The sequence below is a fragment of the Monodon monoceros genome, unplaced genomic scaffold (assembly GCF_005190385.1).
Source record: "Monodon monoceros isolate NGI ecotype Baffin Bay Population unplaced genomic scaffold, NGI_Narwhal_1 Super_Scaffold_4, whole genome shotgun sequence".
NCBI classification, from domain to species: domain Eukaryota; kingdom Metazoa; phylum Chordata; class Mammalia; order Artiodactyla; family Monodontidae; genus Monodon; species Monodon monoceros.
This window is the reverse complement of record NW_021703781.1, coordinates 10,981,564-11,007,144: the sequence shown is the minus strand read 5'-3', so window position 1 is coordinate 11,007,144 and position 25,581 is coordinate 10,981,564. Positions and strand designations below refer to the sequence as shown.

At 38.1% G+C, this 25,581-nt stretch overlaps 1 protein-coding gene and 1 long non-coding RNA gene across 4 annotated transcripts in view; one reads left to right on the top strand and one right to left on the bottom strand.

Annotated features, from left to right (window-relative positions):
* PHYHIPL (phytanoyl-CoA 2-hydroxylase interacting protein like) overlaps window positions 1-21,333 on the bottom strand; it is a 99,260-nt gene extending 77,927 nt beyond the window's left edge. Inside the window, exon 1 of one of the 3 annotated variants that reach the window (XM_029200893.1) lies at window positions 20,998-21,333. In XM_029200893.1, coding sequence (XP_029056726.1) covers window positions 20,998-21,103 — 106 coding nt within the window. In that variant the 5' untranslated portion in view covers window positions 21,104-21,333. Of the gene's footprint in view, window positions 1-8,530; window positions 8,616-20,997 lie in introns of those variants that run through there. The other 2 variants (XM_029200895.1, XM_029200897.1) reach the window with 2 other exon arrangements.
* Window positions 21,334-21,468: 135 nt separating this feature from the next.
* LOC114883269 overlaps window positions 21,469-25,581 on the top strand; it is a 408,662-nt gene continuing 404,549 nt past the window's right edge. Inside the window, exon 1 of the long non-coding RNA XR_003790522.1 lies at window positions 21,469-21,666. This is a non-coding gene — a long non-coding RNA (uncharacterized LOC114883269). The remainder of the gene's footprint in view (window positions 21,667-25,581) is intronic.

The following is a 25,581-nucleotide window of genomic DNA, read 5'->3' as shown; positions in this document are numbered from 1 at the left end:
ATGGTTCTGGATCTCAAAGATGCCTTTTTCACTATCCCCCTATATCCCGACTCCTATTTCCTCTTCGCCTTTACCCAGACGGATCCGGATACTCATACTTCCAGTCAGCTCACCTGGACAGTTCTTCCCCAGGGCTTCCGTGACAGTCCTCACCTCTTCGGTCAGGCGCTGGCACGGGACCTCACTTCCTGCTCCCTTACCCGCAGCACACTCCTTCAATATGTAGATGACCTCCTCCTTTGTAGCCCGTCTCTCAGCCTCTCAAGACAACACACTGCATATCTCCTTAATTACCTTGGCTCTCGCGGTTATCGGGTCTCGCCAGCCAAGGCTGTTATCTGTATCTTCTGTAACCTACCTGGGGCTCCACCTTACCCCTACCACAAAAGGTCTAACAGCCGATCGCACCCGGATTATCCGTGAACTCCAGCCTCCAGAAACAGCAGAACAAATTCTCTCCTTTTTGGGCCTTATAGTATTTTTCCCTAACTTTGCTCTCCTCGCTAAACCCTTATATCTAGCCACTAAAGAAACCCCTCAAGGACCCCTCACCTCTCCTTCCGCCGTTCGACAGGCCTTTCTTACCCTCCGTAACGCTCTGATATCTTCTCCTCCCCTTTCTCTGCCCAACCCAAACCGACCTTTTCACCTTTTTGTGGATGAATGGGCCAGAATAGCCACTGGACTCCTTGCCCAGCCAGTAGGGCCTTCCTACCGCCCCATGGCTAACCTCTCCAAACAGCTAGACCCAACCATTCGGGGATGGCAACCATGCCTTCGGGCCCTAGCAGCAGCAGCCAAACTGACCAAACAAACACTCAAACTGACTCTGGCCCACCCACGAACCGTGTTTTCCTCCCACCGGCTGGTCGACCTCCTAGGCCACAAGTCTCTCTCCCTCCTTGGGCCCCTCCCGTATCCAGGAGTTCCACCTACTATTCATTGAAAACCCAGCTGTTTCTCTTGATCTCTCCCCTCACCTGAACCTGGCTTCCCTCCTGCCTATCTCTGGCACCAGGGGTTTTCCATCCCATTCCTGCCCTCATGTCATAGAAGCCTTCAAACCACCGAGAGACAGACTCTTTGACACCCCTCTTTCAAACCCAGACCGCAACCTCTTCGTAGATGGCAGCTCAATACTCGGTGCTGACGGACGCCGACGGGCAGCCTATGCAGTGGTAACTATCTCAACTATTATTGAGGCTAACAGCCTCCCAGAAGGGACAACCTCTCAAAGGGCTGAACTGATAGCACTAAAGCGGGCCCTCGACCTCTCTAAGGGCCAAAGGGCCATCTTTCTCCCTATGGTCGCAGGCATTTCCCTCGCCTCCTCTCTCGTTGCTGCGGGCATCAGGGGAGGAGCCCTAACACAGTGTACCTAGAACAGAAACTCCAGCTAGCCATCGAGGCTTCTGCCACCTCCATCACCTCCTTCCAGCGCCAGATCACCTCAGTAGCCCGAGTTGCCCTCCAAAATCGACGAGCCCTGGATCTCCTGACGGCCGACAAAGGAGGTACCTGCCTCTTCCTATGGGAGGAATGCTGCTATTACATCAATGAAACAGGACTCATTTAAGACAACGTAAACGCCCTCCATCGCTTAAGAAAAGAACTCCAACGCAAACACCAACAGTCCACCTCCCCAATTCCCGATTGGTGGCGATCCACCCTCTATACCTGGCCAACACCAATCTTAGGCCCCTTAATTCTCATCTGTATCTTGTTCATGCTTGCTCCCTGTTTCTTAGGTTCCTTCGCAGGTGCATGGAGGAAGTCTCTCGGGTGGCCACAAACCAAATGCTCCTCGGCCCTTACACCTTGCTTCCTACAGAACCCCCCACTGGTCTCCCTTAAGCCTCGCACCTCTGGTCGCCCAACTCCCCTTTCAACGCCCCCATTCAGCAAGAAGTAGCCATAGATCAGAACGCCGCCCCATTACACCAAAGATGTCGGGATGTAAGGCCAACTGGCCCGAGGCAGGGGAATGCAGTCAAACTCACAGGTTGCATCAGACCGAAACTTTCCAGACCACCCAGTTCCAGAAACTGACCTGGGGACTTTCCACCCGGCCCAGCCTGCCCGCCTTGCGAGGGGCGGGACTAACGGTCCCAAGACTGATGCAACCGGCACTGGATATTGCCACGATACCCGAAGAGACCACCAAATAAGGAATAACCTGCGCCCTCCCAGATTCACCACACCCCTTTCCCTTCTTCCCCATTCCCTTCTTCCCCTATAAATTCTGCCCAAACCCTCGCCCGGGCGCGACTTCTCTGGCCCCTTTCTCTCGGACCAGTGAACCTCGCCTGGGAGCGTTCCCAAATAAAGCTTGTTTAAGCTCTCCCCCGTTTCTTGGTGCCATTCCTTACAAATACCATATGGTATCACTTATATGTGGAATCTAAAATATGACATAAATAAACTTATCTGTGAAACGGAAACAGACTCACACATATAGAGAACAGACTTGTGGTTGCCAAGGGGGAGAGTGGGTGGGGGGAATGATGGATTGGGCGTTTGGGATTAGCAGATGCAAAATATTATATACAGAATGGATAAACAACAAGGTCCTACTGTGTAGCACAGGGAACTATATTCAATAAAACAATGAGAAAGAATATGAGAAAGAATATATGTATATACATATACATATATATATAAAACTGAAGCACTTTGCGGTATACCAGAAACTAACACAACACTGTAAATCAACTATACTTCAATAAAATAAATTAAAACAAAACAAAAAAGAAATCTAAGACAATAAAAATAAAGGAAAGGTAATCTATATTCATAGATTGAAATAATTTTGTTAAAAGGTTCACACTACGCAAAGCAATCTGCAGATTCAATGCATTCCCTATGAAAATATCAATGGCATTTTTCACAGAAATAGAAAAAAAACAGTCCTAAAATTTACATGGAATCACAAAAGAATTTGAGTAACCAAAGCAATCTTGAGAAAGAACAACAAAGCTGGAAGCATAATGCTCCCTGATTTCAAACCATATAACAAAGCTATAGAGATCAAAACAGTATGATATTGAGCATAAAAAGACACAGATCAATCGAACAGCATACAGAGCCCAGAAATAAACACATGCATATACTGTCAATTAATTTATGACAAAGGGGCCAACAATATACAGTCAGAAAAAGACAGTGTCTTCCATAAATGCTGTTGGCAAAATGGACAGCCTAAACTACTATCTTTAACCATACATAAAAATTAACTCAGAATGGATTAACGACTTGAATGTAAGACCTGAAACCCTAACACTTTACAAGAAAACATAGGCTGTAAGCACCTTGAGAGCCATCTTGACAAGGATTTTTTTGATTTGGTAATGGAGGCAAAAATAAATAAGCAGGACTACATCAAACTAAAAAGCTTCTGGGAATTCCTTGGTGGTCCAGGGGTTAGGACTCCGTGCTTTCACTGCCAAGGGCCTGGGTTCAATCCCTGGTCGGGGAGCTAAGATCCCACAAGCCATGCAGAGCATCCAAAAATAAATAAACAAAAGCTTCTTCACAGCAAAGAAAACTATCAACAAAATGAAAAACACACTGTACTGAATGGGAGATAAAACCTGCAAATCATATATTTGATAAGGTATCTGATAAAATATATAAAAAACTCACAAAGTTCAATAGCAAAACAATACAAATTAAAAATGGGCAGAGAGTCTCAATAGGCATTTTTCTAAAGAAGACATACAAATAACCAAGAGGTACATGATAAGATGCTCAATATTACAATTCATCAGGGAAATGCAAATCAAAACCATAATGAGATATTGCCTCACATCTGTCAGAATGGTTATTATCAAAAAGACAAGAAATAACACGGGTTTGTGAGGATGTGGAGAAAAGGGAGCTCTTGGGCACTGTTGGTAGGAATGCAAATTGGTGTAACCACTATGGAAACAGTACTGAGACTCCTCAAAAATTAAAAATAGAAGTACCATATGATCCAGCAATTCCATTTCTGAGAATTTATCTGAAGAAAACAAAACCACTAATTCAAAGAGATACATGCATCACCATGTTCATTGCAGCATTATTTACAATATTCAACACATGGAAACAACCAAAATGTCCATCAGTGGATGAGTGGATAAAGAAAATGTGTGCACACACACACACAGACACATGGTGGAATATTATTCAGCCATAAAAAATGAAATCTTGCCATTTGCATCAACATAGATGGATTATGAGGGCATTATGCTTAGTGAAGTAGATCTGATAGAAAACAACAAATACTATATCTCACTTTTATGTGGAATCTAAAAAAACAAAAACAAAAAGCAAACAAACAAAAAACTGACTGTAGTTAATACTCTATTGCATATTTGAAAATAGCTAGATCAGGACTTCCAAGGTGGTCCAGTGGTAAAGAATCCGTCTTACAATGCAGGGATGCAGGTTCAGTCCCTGGTCAGGGAACTAAGATCCCACATGCTGCCAGGCAACTAAGCCTGTGTGCCACAACTACTGAGCTTGTACTCCTCAACTAGAGAGCCTGCATGCCACAAACTACAGAGCCCACGCACTCTGGAACCCGGGCGACACAACTACAGAGCCCACGCACCCTGGAGCCCACAGGCCACAACTAGAGAGAGAGAAAAGGAAAAAAAAAAAACAACCCGTACGCCCTAACTAGAGAGAAGCCCACGCACTGCAACAAAGAGCCTGCGCCGCAATGAAAGATCCCACATGCCTCAGTGAAGATCCCACATGCTGCAACTAAGACCAGATGCAGTAAAAAATAAATATAATAAATAATATGATAAAATCTAAAAAGCAAAAGAAAGTAGCTAGATCTTGAAAGTTCTCATCACGAGAAAAAAATTATAACTAAGTATGGTGATGGATGTTAACTGGACTTATTTTGTGATCACTTTCCAATATATACAAATATGAAATCATTACATTGTATTCCTGAAACTAAATAATGTTATGTCAACTATACCTCTATAAAATACATTTAAGGAATGTTTTTGATGGTAAAGAATACTTAATTATGTTATGTAATCTTAATATCCACCTTTGAACATTGAGTGGATTTATACAGATATACCTTGCTATATAAAGCAAGATGTGTAAAAACAGAATATAATAAAAATTCACTCTTAAAACTTTTTTTGATCCTGTACTCCTATACAAAAAAGCGCTGAGAGTGTACTCATAAGTGCAGGTATTTCTTCATAAATTATACACAAATACTACTGTACGAAATATACAGTCATCCCTTGGTATCTGAAGGAGACTCATTCCAGGACCCACTGCAGATATCAAAATCCACAGATGCTGAAGTCCCAGAGTCAGCCCTCTGTATCCGAGGTTTCACATCTGGGATTCAACCAACTGTGGATGGTATAGAACTGTAGTATTCATTGAAAAAAATCTGTGTGTAAGTGGACCTGTGTAGTTCAAACCTGAGTTGTTCAAGGGTCAACCGTATTACAAACATTAAAGATTAAGGACAAAATAGAAATTTAAAATAATAAAATACATACTTAAAAATTTTTATTACTAAAGTATATGAGTATTGTGTTATTTTGGTAATCTGTTTTAATATTTTGTGACATAGCAATTCAAATGACAACCTCTAAACTTGACTTATTTTTTACCTGTTTTGAGGGCTGTCACATTTGCAAAAGATATCACACAAGAATGGGTACATCAGAATGGAGAAAGTGCATCAGTAGGTGCCTTACTAAATATTAATATTTTTTTTATTTCTCAATTCCATACACCAATCATATAAAGGCACCCCAGGCACATACAGTATAGATGACAGTTTGATATACCAAGTACTAATCTATATAAGTAAAATTAATCGAACTTATTTTTTCTTATATTAGATGAGATAAAAATAAATATTACTAGAACTTCTATTACTTTCTTCCATGGCCCAATTAATTATATGACCTCTAGTGTTCATACATAATATACCCATAGCATTTACACAACACTCTTGAAAGTCCTTACATTGTAGAAACAAACCATATAACTTTCCCATAAAAAGTAGCAGAGTATAACAGAAAAATGGAAGTAAGCCATTTGCAGACTCTTAATGATAATACAGGACTGTGAAAGTCATTTTAAAAGCAACTAAAGTAAATTTTGACACCATAATAAATTATGATACCTTATACTATTAGTATAATAACTTTAGTCAATGCAAAAATTTTACAAAACTACTTTTCAATTTAACAAAAACTATTCTGGGTAAAAATCCCTCTTCTCCTTTCTGCTTTCTTACATCATCACACTTCGCTTTCTTAGGAGTCATTTTTTAGTTAAAAACAATGTTTTTGACATTTCACAAGAGTTCTGTGTGCTCAAAGAAAAAAATTAAAGAAATGTTGATAGAAATGCTGGGCAAAAAACTTTGCAAACTCATAGGTAAGTGATACAAATGCAGCATTCTAGAGTGTTTTTGAAATTTAACTATCAGCACAGTAACAATTTAGCTATCTTTGACATGGCCTATAAATAGATGAAGATAAAAATGTTATATCTTTGTATTTCCAATGTCTACTATTTACTTTCCCTCATAAAAATTTCAGAAATAATTTAAGAAAGCATAGTTTAAGACAATTTAGTTGGTATTACATCTCACTGTCATTTTGCCCTTCTGTCAAACTTTTCAGAAGGAAACAGAACACTAGAGAAACGGCAGCAAGCACTATTGTGGTTGATAAATGTGTTTTGTAAGTTTAGATTTCATATTTTGGATTTTCTTAAAGGACAGCATATCTGCATTTTAAAGTGTAATGAATATAAGTAAGTACACACACATACATACATTTTGTTTGTGCTAAATATCATCATGCATGTATCCAGGAAAATACATTTAATTTTTTTCATTAAAATATTAATACATCATAATGAAACTAAGTGGTCTTTGTATGTCAAAAAATTTAAATAGTAATATATTAATACTAAAAGCAAAAACACTGGTAAAAATATTTTTCAAATTACTGTGAAATCAGTGAAGAAAAAGTTCAGTGACTGCTGACCCATATGAAGCTTTTAGAAATATTTGTGAAGCTCTTAAAAATATTTATATAAATGAAGATACACTTCTATAATACATAGTGCAGAATAAAAATTCTGGTAGAGGTGGCTAGATTGTATTTGGAACATTTTTCATTATTTCAACCTCAAATTTTATTACTGTAAATTTTATGATTATGATTTGAATGAATAAAGCTTTTAGCAAAACAAATAGTGCAAACAGCAAATTCCAGAATCACTGCCTTTTTAGTCATTAGGCTTTCCTGTTTTTATTTTTCTTTAATCAATAAAAATAACAACCAAAAAAGCATAGCAAGCTCCAGGGAAATTAATATTGGACATACTGAACTGTACTAAAATATGTAAAAATAGGCTCAAATACGCAACCTTAGCACAGCTCGAAAAAGTTATACAAAAATTATATGTATTAAAATGGTAGGTTTACCTAAACTCATACCAAAAAATCTGCAAAGCACAAAAATTAAGTGAAAAAAGACAATGTCTTATTTAGGATAGCATTCAATACAAACCATAGCAAACATTAAATTTAGTAGGTTTGAAGTCAAAAGAAAATCTTGGAAATACAGGTTCAGTATGAAAGTTTTAGAAATAGCTTTGGTGAAGATTTTAGTTTCTGCAGGCTCAAGTGTTTACTTTATGCACTGTAGACTGTTGTCAAGGAGGGAAAAATGAGTCCAGTGTATTCCCACAGTAAGCACAGAAAATCATATACTTAACTCTCTTTCCAGTGGATATAAGGAAGAGAAATCTATCAAGTATAGAGCTTAGGTCAATTGTATTTCCTCCATGTTAACTGCCCCAAATAACTACTCCCAAGCGAAATTTAATTATATAAAAGTAATTAATTTTCAAATGCTCCTTTTAGACACCACAAAAAAGGACACCAACATTTGAATTTATTCATTCTAATGAGCAGTTCAACAATTTGGCATGAGTCTAAAAGACTGACTAGAAGATGAAGGAAAAAACACTTGATAAAGGAGCAATAGAAAACAGCTTGAAAAGGACTACCAAATTCCATCTTTATCCTCAAACGCACTCCCTATGAGACATAGATAGATACTTCTAACAGCCTCCTGGATGTTTCCATCTAGGTATTCCACAAATATCTGAAACCTAGCTTGTCCAGAAAAGACTTTAATAGCTTGTTAACAAGGCTTCGCCTTCACATTCACTCCAATCAACAATTACTACTTTATTTACTGGCATCAAAATGTACCCAATCTCCCAATCTAGAAAATTTAGCCATCAACAACAACTCCTTTTTCACGTCTCACACTTCCAATTTAATCACAAAGTCAACAGATTTTTACTTCAAAAATGTTATTCAATTCCACCCCCAATTTTTATCTTCTTTTTCTTAACAATCCTATGATCTATAACTGCCCTGTAAGTGGTTAGATTCCTGAGCTCAATATCCCAGTTCATTCCTCAAATGAGTATATTTATTAAAACAAAATATGCAATATCTCTTCCTTACCTAAGAACTTCTTTGGTCGTGCTACCTACTGCAGTGGTTCTCCAAGTGTGGTCTCCGAATCACCAACATCAGCATCACCTGGAAACTTGTTAGAAATGCAAATTCTTGGGCTCCACCCCAGAACTAAAGGATCAGAAACTCTAGGGGGTGGGGCGGAGCAATCTGTTTTAAGAAGCCCTCTTGGTGATAAATGTTGAGATCCCATTGTTTAAGTTGGTTCTGACAAATTATTTATTTATTTTTAACACAAAGGTGATTAAGATGTTCAGCAAGCATTATCATTTAACTTTCTTAATTTTTGAACTATTTTGAAAACTGAATACAAATAGCATATACTAAATTGTGCTGTATCATGTGATTTGGGTTAAACATCAAAATAAAATTTGCCTGCTACTTCAGTGCACGAAATGGCACAATGTATAAAAAGGTTACGGCTCTGATCATGTTTCATGTTTGTTTTTTTAATTCAAATCAGCAAGTATATACTCAAGTAAAATTTTGCAAACATTATGTGTTTGCATGCAGTATTCAATTAGTTGCAGGCAAGGCTCAGGTGCATCTCTTTGTCCCTTCAGCTCAACAGGACAAATTAAATAGAAGGGCTTATTATGAATTTTGTGTACTTCTTGATGTCTGTGATAAAGTTATTCTAAGTTTGGGTTATAGTTACACTTTTTTCCAGTATAGGTTATGAAATAATTACCTATAAAACTAGAAATGGATCCCTAGTTAAAAGCAGGAATGTTGAATAAATGTTAACATGGATGTATTGAGACTGATTTGGCTCAAGACGTCTCAAAAATCTTACTACTAATTAGTAACAGCTGATCTTTCAGCTAACATTTGGGAGCTCTCACCAAAGCTAAAACATGATGCCAAATTTCAATGAGTCATCTGGCCAGTAGAATTTACATTGTAGTGATAAATTTTAAATGATAAATTTTCATTGGGTTTCATACGTCAAGGTTTGCAAATAAAGATACCATCTGCTTTCCAAAAGTTTGCTTTATGTCACTTCACTTTTACGAAATATCTACACTAGTACCTGTTTTTGCCAACCAAAAAAAATCCAAAGGATTTTTCCCTTCTACAAAAAGAGGCAAAAAGCAAAGAATAGCTTTCAGCGTTTGTTTTGCAGGGAGCCATTATTGAGGCAGTGTGCACCCCAAACCAGGAGAGCTGCACCACCAAGTTCCCTCCCTGGGAACTACACTCTGAATCTCAGCATCAAGCCTCCAGAGCTCTGAACTGTGTCTGTGAGCATCTGTGCTTTATCTGGATTTATTTTGTGCATCATTAGCAAGATGTGTCCTAAGGTAACTGCTTCTTCACTTTACACCATTTTGGCTTACTAAAGCTTTCAGAAGAAAGCTCTACTTTTGGATATCGAGAGGAACCTGTAATGATACAGTCTTTGACAAGTTCCATAATTTTGAAAAAAAGTGTGCCTGAAGTTATTGTAAATCTAGGAATTAAAATAAAATGTGCTCAGAACAAAGTCACCATATTACCCATGAACAACAGCATATATGATTGGAGACAAATCTTATTAAATCCTGCATGACAGTGTAACAAATATGTTAAATTAGTAAACTTATCAAAAAACTGAAATAAATATTTGTACATGTCTAAAAATGCAGAGAATACAATATTATTCATCACATATGCTTGATTAATTCAAATACTGAAATTATATAAAATCTTTCCAATTTAACGGCATTAGAATATGAATGTGGCAGATCTCTCCATTTACTTTTGTAGAAGTTTCTCAAATAGGTCAATTCAAGGATGCTAAAACAACACACAATGGACAATTTTAATGTCTACATCAGATTTTTACACATCATCAACTTAACTGTCAGAATTGTTGAGACAACTCTATTAAGGGAAGCAGGTAAAATTTTTAAAATCTCAGGAGTGGTAGCTCCTATAAAAGCTGTTGTCAGCTTTCATTAGGTAGCAACTGTTCACTAATAAGGACTGGATATTAAGATACTTCAAAATAACTTTGCCTCATCACATACAGACTATCATTTAAATTGATGGATTTTTCTCCTTTTTTTTTTCTGAAGTTAGCTGTAATGTTACAGATAGAAAATTTCAAAATTCATTTTTTTTCACACCAAACTTAGGTAGGTGTCCTGAAGCAAGGTATAAATATTTCAAAAGAAACAAATACTTTATTCATTAAAAATCCCTTTTATAAATCTTTCAAATGTAAATAATAGGCACACTAATATGATTATATAGCTTTGTAACAAGTTGAAAAACTCAAACTGACAAAACAGTCACAAATGTTACCAAGCTTATAAATGCAGATACAGTATCAGTAATGAAACTGATCCTTACAGTTAAGAGTCATCATCCAAGTAAATTAAATTAAGCTGTTCTGAAATTTTAAGAGATCAGTGCAAAAATATGAGCATTTAAAAATGTTGTCAATGAATATCTTAGAATATTATAAGATACATTATTTTTGCACTGAACAATGAAAAAATGAACTGATGGATGAATCAATTCTATCACTTCCCTCCAAAAGGATTTATTCAATTGGGACTTAATTTGATTCATTTTGGGGGAAAAAACCTTACTATTTCTCTGAAGTCTGAATCAATTTATTTTAAGAGTATCCTGAGAAGGCAAAATAAGTTTAAAAAAAAATTACCATTTGCCACTACTTATCTGTATGAACCAGAATTTCCGAGGGACAATGCAATAAAAATAAAATTCAGAAATAAAGTGGATGCTGAGGCTGATATTAAATAACAATTTTCAAGTACAACCGCTAATTTTAATTTCTCACTTAATCGACTTAATTTGAAAAACGATGCATGTTTGAAATTCCAGGATGAATGTATACTTATAAAATGCTACTTTTACTTGTTAGAGTTTTGTAAAATGTATTTTTGTTTTAAAAGGTTTTCTACAAATTAGAAAATTTGAAATCTACTAATAAGATTTCAAACTAGATAAATCCAAACTATAGATCATGGCATAATCTAGCTAGCCCTAACTAGCGTTTAGTTTATTTTCTCACAAGTAACACTTCTTTCCTTCAGCAATACTAAATGCTATGTATTCCTAGGACATACATGGTGTTATACCTTTATATACGCACTTACCCTGCCAGAAATGCCCGTATCTCGCTTCTAGAAATTTTTTACTTTACTTTTAATACCCAGAAAAAATGTTGCTTCTCTCTGTGAAGCCATCTGAGAGACTCAGGACGGAATTACCCACTTTTTCTTCTCTACTCTTATTTATTTTTTAACATCTTTATTGGATTATAATTGCTTTACAGTGGGGTGTTAGTTTCTGCTTTATAACAAAGTGAATCAGTTATACATCTACATATGTCCCCATATCTCTTCCCTCTTGCATCTCCCTCCCTCCCACCCCTCTAGGTGGTTGCAAAGCACCGAGCTGATCTCCCTGTGCTATGCGGCTGCTTCCTACTAGCTATCTATTTTACGTTTGGTAGTGTATATATGTCCATGCCACTCTCTCACTTTCTCCCAGCTTACACTTCCCCCTCCCCGTATCCTCAAGTCCATTCTCTATAGGTAAGCATCTTTATTCCCATCTTGCCCCTAGGTCCCTCTGACCAATTTTTTTTTCTTTTTAGATTCCATATATATGTGTTAGCACACAGTATTTGTTTTTCTCTTTCTGACTTACTTCACTCTGTATGACAGTCTCAAGGTCCATCCACCTCACAACAAATAACTCAGTTTTGTTCCTTTTTATGGCTGAGTAATATTCCATTGTATATATGTGCCACACCTTCTTTATCCATTCATCTGTTGATGGACACTTAGGTTGCTTCCATGTCCTGGCTATTGTAAATAGAGCTGCAATGAACATTGTGGTACATGACTCTTTTTGAATTATGGTTTTCTCAGGGTATATGCCCAGTAGTGGTATTGCTGGGTCGTATGGTAGTTCTATTTTTAGTTTCTTAAGGAGCCTTCATACTGTTCTCCATAGTGGCTGTATCAATTTACATTCCCACCAACAGTGCAAGAGGGTTCCCTTTTCTCCACACCCTCTCCAGCATTTATTGTTTGTAGATTTTTTTATGATGGCCATTCTGACTGGTGTGTTATCTCATTGTAGTTTTTTTTTTTTTTTTCTTCAGTATGCAGGCCTCTCACTGTTGTGGCCTCTCCCGTTGCAGAGCACAGGCTCCAACACGCAGGCTCAGCGGCCATGGCTCACGGGCCCAGCCACTCCGTGGCATGTGGGATCCTCCCAGACTGGGGCATGAATCCACGTCCCCTGTATCAGCAGGTGGACCCCCAACCACTGCGCCACCAGGGAAGCCCCTCATTGTAGTTTTGATATGCATTTCTCTAATGATTAATGATGTTGAGTATTCTTTCATGTGTTTGTTGGCAATCTGTATATCTTCTTTGGAGAAATGTCTATTGAGGTCTTCTGCCCATTTTTGGATTGGGTTGCTTGTTTTTTTGATACTGAGCTGCATCTACTCTTATTATATCCTTATCACAAATTATATTCATCTATTTAAATATATCATCTCCCTAATTGTCAGCAAATCCTTTGAATGCAGAATCCAAGTTACATTCCTTCTTGGGTCCTTTTCCCCTGTTCTTAATATAGACCCTAAAGTTGCGATACATGTATAAACAGTAAAAATACCAGGCAAGTAAAAAAAAAAACAGAAGGAAACAAAGTGTGAATATTAACTGGTTAAGTTTAGTACCTAAAAATTAACCTTTGAAAAAGAATAGAATGGCACTGTCCTCTAGCTATTGTACTCAAAGTGAGGTATGCAAACTATTTACCAGTCTGTGATGAGATAAATATAAAAATTAAGATTGAGCATTTAGAAACTTTTATAGGAATCTGACAGTAAGTTTTATGTCTGCTGAATCTTTTTGGATCTTTTAAATTTCATTTTTCTAATAATTCATTTTTATTGTATTTTTATAATGTCTAAGTGATAGACTGAATATTGAAAAAAACCCAACAAAATACAGATAGATTGGGAAGCAGTGTATGAAACTATGGAAGTAGAAAGATGAGTAAGATCTTGACTCTTTTTCAATGGGAATTTAATTTAGAAGGAAGAATATGATATACACATAAAATTTTATAATGTGTATCAATATAACTATCAGTATTTCTTAAAGTTCATGTTATCATCTTTGATACTTTAAAACATATTTGTTAATGGAATTGTAAGCATACCTGGAAATACTAATGTATAACTAGTATTTCTTTCTAAATGATGTTTTAGTAAGAAAGCAGCCATAGACAATATATAAACACATGAGCATGGCTTTATTCCAGTAAAATTTTACTTTAAAACCTGGCAGCAGGTTTTTGGATTTGGCCCAAGGACTGTAACTTGCTGATCCCTGTTCTACATCATAGATATAACTCTAAAATGCAATCATAAAGAACATATCACATACCTGATGCTCAAAAACTGTCATTTTTCTTTGCATTTATCAACAGCTTTAAAAACTTTAAAGACTGAGAGATTTACCAACATTCAGTCTTAGAGAAGGTAAGACACTATTTTTCAAGAAAAATCACAGTAAGTATATTGAAAAATATTTTGTGGCTTGTCTTTAATGGCATATGTCTAGGAAAGTTATAAGCCTTTCATACCATTATTAGATCGCAACACTCGCATAGGCTATAGAAAACAAAAAGATCTATTTCCAGTAGTTGCCACTACCACTGCAACTAGTAGTGTATATGCAAAACTCCCACAACCCCTTTAAAATGAACCACAAACTTGGCCCAGATAGTCATAATATCACAAACAAAACTAACCACGATTCACAGTATGACGCTTTTTGTTCAACTCACATCTAGTGAGGGACTCCAAAATGTAGAGCACTTGTTTGCATTAACAAGCCTGGACCGTAGATTTATTTCATCTTTGGGGTTCAAAATTGGCCTTCCCCAGGATGTGATAATTCCTTACCTTCAAGGGGCGAGACACAAAGCTCATCAGAGCTCTAAAACTGAAGTCAAATTCTAGACTTCCTTTTTCACCTAAGTTCTAGCCTCCCCAGTGAAATATATAGTTCTATGAACAATTCTCTTGCTCATTCTAGAACTCTTTTCCCCAGAACATAAGAGGAACTGCTAAAGGTTTAATATAAGTTTCCAAGGAAGTCTCTTATGTTAGATTTCAAATGTCTTAATGTACATGTTCTTTTCACTTTATACTAAATCCCTGTGAAAAGTCTCCGAAGACTCCAAAACTACCTTTATGCAGATGACTCAAAAATCTCTATTTCATAATCCTCTATAAGGTATCAAGTGGTTTAGTACTGATTCTCAAAATATTATCACTGGATGGTAAGTGGCCCTAAAGAGTGGGAATAGTGGGAATCAAGAAAAAGGAGAGTCTAAGAAGAATGTAAATGGGTTCTCTCGTGGGGATCCACATTGAAACAATAATGAGAAGGCAGTATATAATACTGTTCTGGGAATGATTTTTCTGAGAGGAAAGCACCCCTAGAAAAGGGCTAGGGACACATTTAGATGTCCACTGAGACCTAAAATTTGAGATGTAAAATACTGTCATCACAATACTCTTTCCTTTCTCCTTTTTTTCATTCTTGTCAATGATTCTTCAGATTTCCTAGACTTAAAATCCTAAAGTTACCCCCGTCACTTTTTTTTTTTTTTTTTGGTATGCGGGCCTCTCACTGTTGTGGCCTCTCCTGTTGCGGAGCACGGGCTCTGGACGCGCAGGCTCAGCGGCCATGGCTCACGGGCCCAGCCGCTCCGTGGCATGTGGGATCTTCCCAGACCGGGGCACGAACCCGTGTCCCCTGCATCGGCAGGCGGAGTCTCAACCACTGCGCCACCAGGAAAGCCCCGTCACTTTTCATTTTGCTTGAAAATTCAATCAGTCACAAATTATTGGTAATTATTTTTAGATTTTTCTTATACCATTGCCACTCACTATCCTCCCATAGAGAACAGGCTGAGGCTGCCTATTTTTCTTGTTGAGACTCTTCAAATCTTCTAATACATTTCTGCTAGAAGTCCTCCCCCAATACTAATTTTACTTCTCAAATGTATGTGTATAAAATACAGTCTTCTTAATAAGACAGTTTAACTATTGTCTAGTAATAATAAAATACTTTAAACAGTTAAAAATGGGCAAATGCTTTACAGTAGTAAAGATAGAATTTAAATAATTTATAAATAATAAAAAGATTCTTTATAGAGAAAGTTAAAAGAAATGTAAAACAAATCCAAGAAAGAGGCAAATCCTATAAGGAGAACTTAAATTATACATTTAAGGGCACGGAAGGAAAACCAAAAACTAGAAGGATCATGCTTACTGCAGTAACTGATGCAGCCGCTGTTATTACCGAAGCCCAGGATAAAACATAAACGTCATCATGAAACTCTACTCACATAAGTTAAGGGAAAAATCAAGCTTAGGCCTAAAGAGAGGGAAACATCAGCAGCAATTTTTTTTTTTTTTTTAAAGTGACTTGGAAGTTCCCTAGATAGTGTTCTATAGAGTGAATTTCTAACTGGCTTACTTACCTAGGCAAGAATGTTACCACTTACGACGTATCGGTCATTCTACCACTGGAGGGAGCCTGGTCACATATTCTTTGATGTGACTTTTACTCTAAAAACTTCCTGGTCTCCTCTGGGAATGAATCAGAACCTCTACCAAGAATATAAATTCGTTTAACATAATGTGATGGTTTTCAAGCTTTTTGCCTGTTTCTTTTAGTTTTTCTTTTCTTTTTGTTTTGTTTCATACTCACTAATGAAAATTTACAGCATCTCTATAGTCAAATCAGGGTCAAAGAAATGAACCCGGAGGTCACATGTGTTGGTATAGATCTATACTTAGAAAAAAATCATAAAGAAAACAATTGCTAAATCAAGAACAGAGAAGGGCTCTGATGCAAATACCTACCAAAGCAGATATCAAGGTCACAAGGTACATGAAAAACAGCAAACAGTAGGTTCAAAATAGAAGCTGAAGATAGCTTTTAGGATTAATGCTGAGAAGGATATTACTGATGCAATAGAAAAATATAAGCAAAGGATAGAGTACTGTAACTGTGATTTTACTGTTCTTTTCAAATTCAGAATTTACAGTTTCCATTGAGTACTCATGAAGTTGAAGTGACATAAAAAGGATTTACTATCTAAACAAAACACAACTGAAATTTTAAAAAAAGATCTAAACATTGGCCAAAAAATAAGAATTAAAAAGCAGTTCAACTCAAGAAAGTATGTGAAGAATAAGTCCATTAAAAATAATTATTATTCTCTATTTTGTTTCAAGAACTGTGAGAAATGGTATATAATACTTTACTGAATATCTCAGCAACCCTACAGGACTGACATTATTATACCCATATTACATGAGAAAGCTTGAGGCTAAAAAATGGTTAAATAATTTGCCTAAGATAACATATCTATCAAGAGTAAATATTGTATGAGAGGTCTGATTCTAAAATGGTATTACCACCATGCTATTTGCATGTCAGTGAGACTGAGTAATGCCTACCTTACATTTTTGTACTATGAAAGGTAATAATTAAGGCTATTTGTCCTAAATGTCTGCTTTAGAAAATATCTCCAAGAATTATCTAATATAGCGTTGTGTTACTAAACACTCCTGTATTACCATGTTTCCAAAATTAAAATTTGTTTAATTCACACATCAATAAGCATAAAGAAGAAAGTCTCAACTGATTTATAATTTAAACAAATATGATAGAGTCCAAATGCAAAGGAATTTATCTTTTAAAATACGTTAAAAAAGAGAAAACCTTTTCCCTTTTCTTCCGCAAACTACTGGTAGACAAAGACAGGGAAATGTCAGCTTATGCCTGTGCAATTCCTTTAAAATGTGTTCCCTTGCTGACTAGCATCATACACTCCAGAAACCGTATCTAGGCAGTCATAAAATGCCCGAATCATGGAAATAATACTTATTAAAGCTAGAAAGCGTTGGGGGTGGATTAAATGCTATACAACAAATTAACTTTGTATTTTCTTCTTTACTATTATAACAAGAGTTCAGGGAGCTTGGATGCATATAAAGCAACATAAAGTTAAATCTTTCCTTCTCGGCAAGGAAATAAAGCTTCAATATGTATATGCATGATGAGAAAAAATGAAGAGAAGTAACGTAGAATTCTATGTGTGGGTTCAGAGCTGTTTTGTCGTGTCACAGGTCAGTGTGAAGTATCTATGTGAAGAAACAAACTGGAAATAAGTTCCCATATTACTAATGCTTCCCAATGACAAATTAATGTTTTTTTCTTGGATTTTTTTTTGAAAAGCCACAATTAAAGTACATCATATATGCAACTTGAGGCTACTTCAGCACAGCAGAGGTGAATAATAGAAACACTCTTTTACTTACAACAGAGATTACAGAAACTACTAGATTTACAGCAGATCTTCAGAGGTTTCCTAATAGAAGTTGATCCAGAATCCTCATGTTGAACTACAAGTAACATCTAGGCAGGGCCATGTATTAGCAACCAAAGCACACATGCCTAGGATAAAAGCACACATGAGATAATGTGTGTGTATAAGAACCCTCTTGCTTAATTAAAAAATCCAATTATATGACCACTTGGACTCTATTCCATATTCTTCAGAGACTATTAAGTATTTTGAGGAACGATGAGAAAAAGAAGCATTGTGAATTGTTGCTAATAATGTAAATAGATTGTAAGAAAAAAGGCAAGTGACAGAAAAAAAAAAAACATAAAAGAGGAGATCCAGGGAAGCATAAGACATACAGTTATGTTTACCAGCAGCTACAGATCTTAGTTGATGCAATATGCAAAACATTATAAAATTAAAAATGTCTATCAGTGGAGAAGGTAAAAGGAAATGTTTATTAAACAATCATATGATACTTTCTCTTATTCTACTTTATTCCACTTCTAAGGAATTAATATTGCTCTAATTTTTCCCATCATCAGATTAATATTAGGGTAAAATAAAGTAAGTAAAGAGCAAACAAGACAAATCTATTTCTATAATAAAATTATGAAAGTATAGCACTTATTATGTACTTAAGCACATAATAGATCTACCACATACTAATTTTTCTGTTATATATTTTCAACAGTAAAATAAAGAGACCTGAGAAGAAGTGAAAGTAAGGGAGTGAAGGAAGCAAATGCATCTAGCTGAAAAATTCTCAATATAAAATTATGATAAATAAGATCTGGTTGAAAAACTTAATGCAGCATTTAAAAATTGTTCTGTAAAAATAACCATATCACCTTCTCTAAATTATTCCTATGACACCAACTTAACATTTTTGGATTTGACATATAGAGTCACAAAATGAAAAGTTAGGCATTTAACAACATCTTTACACTAGCTATTTTCAAATTTTACACATCTTTTAATAGAAGAGTTAGCCCTCTGTATTTGTTGGCATAAGCTATTTTATAAAATGAAACCCTATTTAATTAATCTGTGTTGACTCAGAACTCTGCAAATAAGTATTAATTTTCATAGATACTGCCTAGTGCCAATACCCCCCATTAAATGTTACATAATTTGCTCATTTTGCAAGGATTAGTAATGTGAACTAAAACAACTAAAAAATATTACCAAAATAAAATAACTTCTACTCTAGGAGGAGAGACCATGGTAAATGCAGCACATTAATTTTTGTACTCTGCATTATTAACTCTGTAAAGGTCATTTTTAAAACTTTATTTTTCTTAGTATCTTTGAAACAGGTGGTAAATGCAATTTTAAGTATTGATTACTGGCTTCTGAGGAGCAACCATGAATTGCCCATTTCCAATAACTACAGTAATGAGCTTTTGATAAATCACTGAAGTAAATGAAAATAAAATCTGCCATTATTTTATTAGATTCTGGTTTTCTGTCAAACCAGTAGGAAAATAAAAATATTTACAGTGGTAACATTACAGAAAGTCATTTCACAAAAGTATAAACAAACCCATAGGACTACAGGACTTCCTATGTGCTATGTTAAAAATAATCTGTATAGTCTAATAATGTAACCTTATATATGGAATACCAAAACAATGAATCTTTTTAATGCCATAAATATGTGCACTTAATACTATGGTGACCAAAACAATAAAGAAAATATAAGCAGCTTTTGCAAGAATATTTATTATCCATACTACACCTGTTTCAGAATTATTTAAAGAGACTCTGGCTTCAAAGAGCAATTAATCAAAGACCCATTGTCCTAAATTTGTTATTAAACGGAAACTCGGTGTTCAGTTGACCTAAACCGTACTGTATAGCAACGCCTAACCAAGTTATTACTATTTAAATGGACTGGAAACAAAACCTCTGCTCTCTACTTGGATTACATACTGATCAATTTTATGACCTTATTGTGAGTATATATCTACATAACCTTGGCTAAAAAACCATTTTAAAATCATCGTCTCTATATACAGTTAAACATTAATTTCATGTATAGCCAAAACTGTTCAGTATCATCTTGACAACACATAAATTGTTTTTCCTTTGTCACATGTATAATTTTTACAATTATTAGGCCAATCAGTACGAATCAGATGACTTCTTTACAAATGAAGTTTTTTTCCGCATTACTGAAATAGCACTGACTCTCCAACTAATACAGAAGCAGTGTGACTACCCGTGCTGCACGTAGTACCGGTTTCTCTCTTTAACGCTCAGACAGACGTTTAATCAATGTCCTTCTTCAGGAGACTGCCAACTTTAACAACAGAATAAGCGGTATAATATCAAGACACAATGGCGAGTACTCGCCCCGTATTCTGAATCACGGCAGATGTACGAGGCCACTTCCCTCACAGATTTTTGACAGTTTCTAAATCACAGCCCCAAACGGCGAAGCTGGTGGCTGTCCGTGGTGCTGAAATGCACTCTTTTTCTGCCCCCTCACTGAAAAAACTGTCACCCCCATCCCATTTTGAGAGGATAAAAAGACTTCTAAATGTAGATGTTCGAAAAAGGAACTGTTAAGTTTCTGGGCAGAGACCGCTAACTAGTGTGTGTGCGGGGAGAGGCGGCGGGGCGAGCAAGCTGGAAACCCCTGAGGGCATCTCCCCTTCGACGCCGGGAGACCCAGGACTGCGGGACTGCGGCAAAGATCAAAAGCGCCGCGTCCCGGGCGGGAGCCGCGGGCGGGAACGGCGCCCTCGCGAGGGCAGCCCTCGGCCGGGGCCAGGCGGGCGAGGCCGGCGAGGGGCGCCGAGGCCGGGGACGACGGCGACTCTCCCCGCCAAAGCGCGAGCCCCGGGGTGCTTTTGTTTTGGGGGTCTGAGGGGCGGGAGGGGTGGACGAAGGGGAGCCCCCACCGACATTCATTTGCGCAGGTGGGACAACAAAAGACCCTGCCGCCCGGGCGGGTAGGGGCGGCTGAGCCAGAGCGGCCGCGGTGCCTGGCCGTGGGCTCGACCCCCCCTCCTCACCGTCCCGGCCACTCTTACCGTCCCGGTCGCACAGCTGAATGGCCTCCAGGCTGAGGTTTTTGATCACCTCCTCACAGGGGCTGGTGGGGCTGCTAAGGGCATGATCCAGGCGCGGTACCTCCATTTTTCCAACCCCCTTCTCACGTCCGCCTGCTTCGTATCCAGGCTCTCTCCGCGGACCGTGTGAGAGAGAAGGGCGGGAAAGGGAAAGGGAGTGGCGGAGGAAGGGAGGAGGCCTGGGACGCGGCACCGAGGGGCCGAGGCGACGGCACTGGCGGGAGCTCCACTGAGCGTGCGGCTCTGAGAGGCCGAGACAGACCCGGCGCGAGGGCGGGACGCGGCGCGCTCCCGGCGGGGAGAGGACGCGGCGCGCGGGGAACGTGAGGGAGAAGGCACGGCGCGCGCACGCGCGCGAGAGGACGCGCCCACCTGCTGGCGCGCGGCGCTCTCTGCCCCCCAACCCCTCGGCCTTCCGTGCGTACGCGGCCCGGGGGGCCCTCGCGCCTCGGCGCCAGCAACCCGGCGCGTGAGGCGTCGGACGGCTGAGCGCGCCGGAACGGCGGGCGTCGCGGGGCGTGGCGGAGGCGCTCGCCTGTCCCTCTCTGCTGGTGAGGGCGGTTCGGCGTTCCTTCCCTCCTCACAGTGTTAGTCGGAACCAGGTTGGCACTGCGGCGTCTGCACGAGGAGGTGAGAGTGAGCAGTTTGTTTGTTTATCAAGGATTGGAAGAATGAGGGTCCAGACGCTTTTATATAGGGTTTTGGAGCCAGCGGGCTGCCTTCGCCCCCTCAAGGTCCCGGGCTACTCGCAGCCCAGACTTAACGTGTTCCGCCAGCCATTCCTCAGAAACAGCCGCGTCTGTGTGAGAAATGAGCGGATTAACTGAGGAGTGGCATGGTTTATGGACAGGATTTTGGTCGTCCCGAAGGAGGGGCAAACAGGGGAATTCAGACCTGCCAGGAAAGTGAGGGAATGAGGAGATGCCCGCCAGCCTGCTGGAAAGGCAGCAGACGTGCTTCGGGGGCCCCAGCTCCCCACCCCAAACTTCTCAGTCTAGCTTCATTCATTCATCCATTTACTCACCCAACAAATAAGTAATAAGCGCTTACTCTGTGCCAGGCTTTGTTCCGGGCGCCAGTGAAGGTGGAAGAGACGGTGCCCTCAAGGATATGGAAGGAACCTTGTCCACGTGGAAAATGTGCTTCCTTAAGTTACCCTGAACTTGTCTGCCCATTTTTTTAAAATGTCACTTAAGATTTAGCAATAAATCACTCAGTGGAGGTGCAAATGATTTTTAAAAAGAAAACAGAGGTCGCAGCCTGTTGATCTCTGTTGCCATTTGCATCTTTGGAATAGTTTTTAATTTCGTAGCTATCTGGGGATCAAAAGTAGTGCCCTCTCCCCTTTTGAGTGTGGATTCCTATTTGAAATTAAAGTTTCTTTTCACTGATTTCCCAACTTCAAACCTAAATGTTAACTAGTAGAGTAACAATTTACATAAGGATTGCTGTATGCTACCCTTTCTAGTCACATCCATTTAGCCATGACAGGACTAAATCTAGTTAATTGAAGCCTAATAAAACAGATGAACCAGCTTAGGGTAAAACAAGCCTGTGAGACAATTTGGCACGACTGCAAGTTGTTAAAAATCTGTGGAAGATAACTGGGTCTCTTAAAGGGAAACGTCCTCATTATGAACTTAGGTATTAACAAAGATGGATCTCCTTCGTGTAGTTTGAGAGAACTTTTGTGTCAAGTGAGGAGTGTCCCCAAGGAGACGATAAATTTTTACTTGTCAAGAAATATGACAAGATGGGGCTTATTAGTGAATTTCCTGTGTTCCAAAGACGAACACAGTTTCAACTAGAAATTGATATTGTCAGCCCAACCACAGTGGGTTCATCTTTCAGAGTGGTGGTAAATTTACAAATCTTAAAAGGAACTGTGTAAGATAGATTACCAATTTATTGATGTACAGATGAGACATATAATTCATGCATATAATTAAAATTATAACTTATACAGATATTTAGGAAGCACCTGCTGTGTCCAAGGACAATAGACTAGATGTTGGAAATTTTGAGTTCATATCTTTGAGCAAAGATAGACATTGAAAAAGTAAAATGATGAGTGTAATGGGGAAGAGGAAGTATGGGAGCTTGGGGAAGTGCACACAGGGACCCCACCATAGTTTGGTTAGTTAGGAAAGCCTCTAAAAGGATTTTATGTTAAAGGAACGGGAAATGTGTGAAAGGCTTTAAAAAGGAAATTACCATGATCAGATTTTTTTACCATTACACAGAAAATTTGTGTAATGAGAAAGGGGGTAATGTTTTGAGAAATAGTAATGTGATTTTCTGGGCATAAGACCTCTTCAATCCCAAGCACCTTTCTGCTGAGGATTTAGACTATTACATAAGAAAATGAAAACTCTTTTCTTCTCATACCTAAGTTGCAGTGGGAGGAATTGTAATCCCCATACACTTACATCATTTAATTGTTAGCTTGAGGTACCCACTATTACAGTCAAGATCCTACCAATCATTCAAGCTTGAACTCAAATGGTACATTCTCTGTAAAGATTATTCCCACTGCCAAAAATCTTTTTGTTTTATTTACATGGGGCTTTATATTTACCTACAGACATAGTCACACTATGATTTATAAGTTATTATTATACATGAAAAATCAGGCTCAAATTTGAAAAGGATCTTAAATATATCCTAATTCAATCCCTTATCCAGTGTTGAAGCCCTTGACAAGAAGTTGTTTACCTTTGAATAAATGGTAAATTAAAATACTAATGAAGTAATCTAAAGTCTTACTCATTCTGAGCCCAAACATGCCTACTGTAAGGTCAGTACAAAGGCCTTAATTTTCCCCTCTGTTGGTCATACACAATAATGATAATCCTGCTTCCTTCTGCACACATATATTCAATTCTCTGGGTAAATGCTGCTAGTTCTTTCAAACATTTCTGATATCACATTGCTTTGAGTTCCTCTCTCACTCTGGACACTGTCCTCTGGATAGCTCTAATTTTTGTAAGAGTTCATAGGTGAACACACTAGGGGTAGAAATATAATAATATATAATACAAATATTATAAATTATATTACGAATATATGTAGGGGAATACACAGTAGTCTATCACTGTCTTTGCTCTATATGCCAGATGTCTTGTAACACAGCCCAGGAACACATTAGCTTTTCTGACAGTGTTATCACTCTGCTTACACGTCCTGAGCTTACAGTCACATAAAACCTATCCTTCTTCCCTGAACATTTCTTAATTCCCCCCTTGACGTTGTAAGTTTTGAGTACATATTATAGTATTTGCATAGAGAAGATACTCAGTACAGTTTGCTAAATTATTTGATTGAAGTTCATTCAGTATTTTTAATGTGTTTAATTATATTGTTGCAACTAGCCTAGGATTTTCTCAAACCCAAAGAAGAAGTAGGTTACAAAAGTCCTTTAGGTAAGTTTTTAAGTGCAGAGGTCATGCTTATAGGACCCACAGCTGTAGGCACAACCCAGTTTTTTTATTATTAGGCAGAAGGCAAAGCGTGAGAACCAAAACCATAGGTAGAAGCAAACTCCAAAAAATGCATAGTAAATGAAGGAGTGTTTTTTCTTTATCTCATAACATTACCGTAACTTTTCCTAAGCTCTTATTATAAATGGTAGCATGAAAGAAAACTCATGATTGATAGAGACAAACTTGAAAGCAACTCAGATACTGTAAATTCTTTAATTTGATTCAAGTTGAGTAGAGTCTGGACTTGTGAAGATCAAATGAGATAATGCATATGAAAGTGTTGTGTGAGCTGTGAGGCACTTCAGAAAGTTAGGATGTTGTTATTACTGGGCACTAAGAATGCCATTAAGAAAAGATTTCTGGGCTTCCCTGGTGGCGCAGTGGTTGGGAGTCCGCCTGCCGATGCAGGGGACACGGGTTCGTGCCCTGGTCCGGGAACATCCCGCATGCCGCGGATGCGGCTGGGCCCGTGAGCCATGGCCGCTGAGCCTGCGCGTCCGGAGCCTGTGCTTCGCAATGGGAGAGGCCACAACAGTGAGAGGCCTGCGTACCGCAAAAAAAAAAAAAAAAAAAAAAGATTTCTTGTCAATTTTACAGTACAAATTTCTGGATATATTTTAATAGCTATTTCAAAACATTAAGAACTTCCATATTTAGAATATCTTTATGATTCAGTGTGTTGGGGCCCTTAAAAATTATGCCTCGTTTTGTTTGCTTTGGGTTTTATCTCAATGATAGATTTTTGCCAAACCCATAAGCAAATATTCAACATTGAATCTCTGCCCAGTATTTGATTTCTACGCTCCTAATTCTGTATAACGAAACACCAATGGGAGAAGGTAGAGAACTGTAATGACTTGATCCATTATAAATCCATGCTGTCAAAATTCAGCTTGCTTAACAATTCAATGGCTATTGCAGACCACTTCTCTTTGAAATCCGCCAGCTCTACTCTCACTTTCAAAGGATGATGTCTCCGTCTCTCTTTCCTGGAAAAAAAAAGGAAGGCAGAGTGAAGTTTCTCTTTTGTTCTTACCTTTAGCTCAGTAGGTCCTGGTAAAAC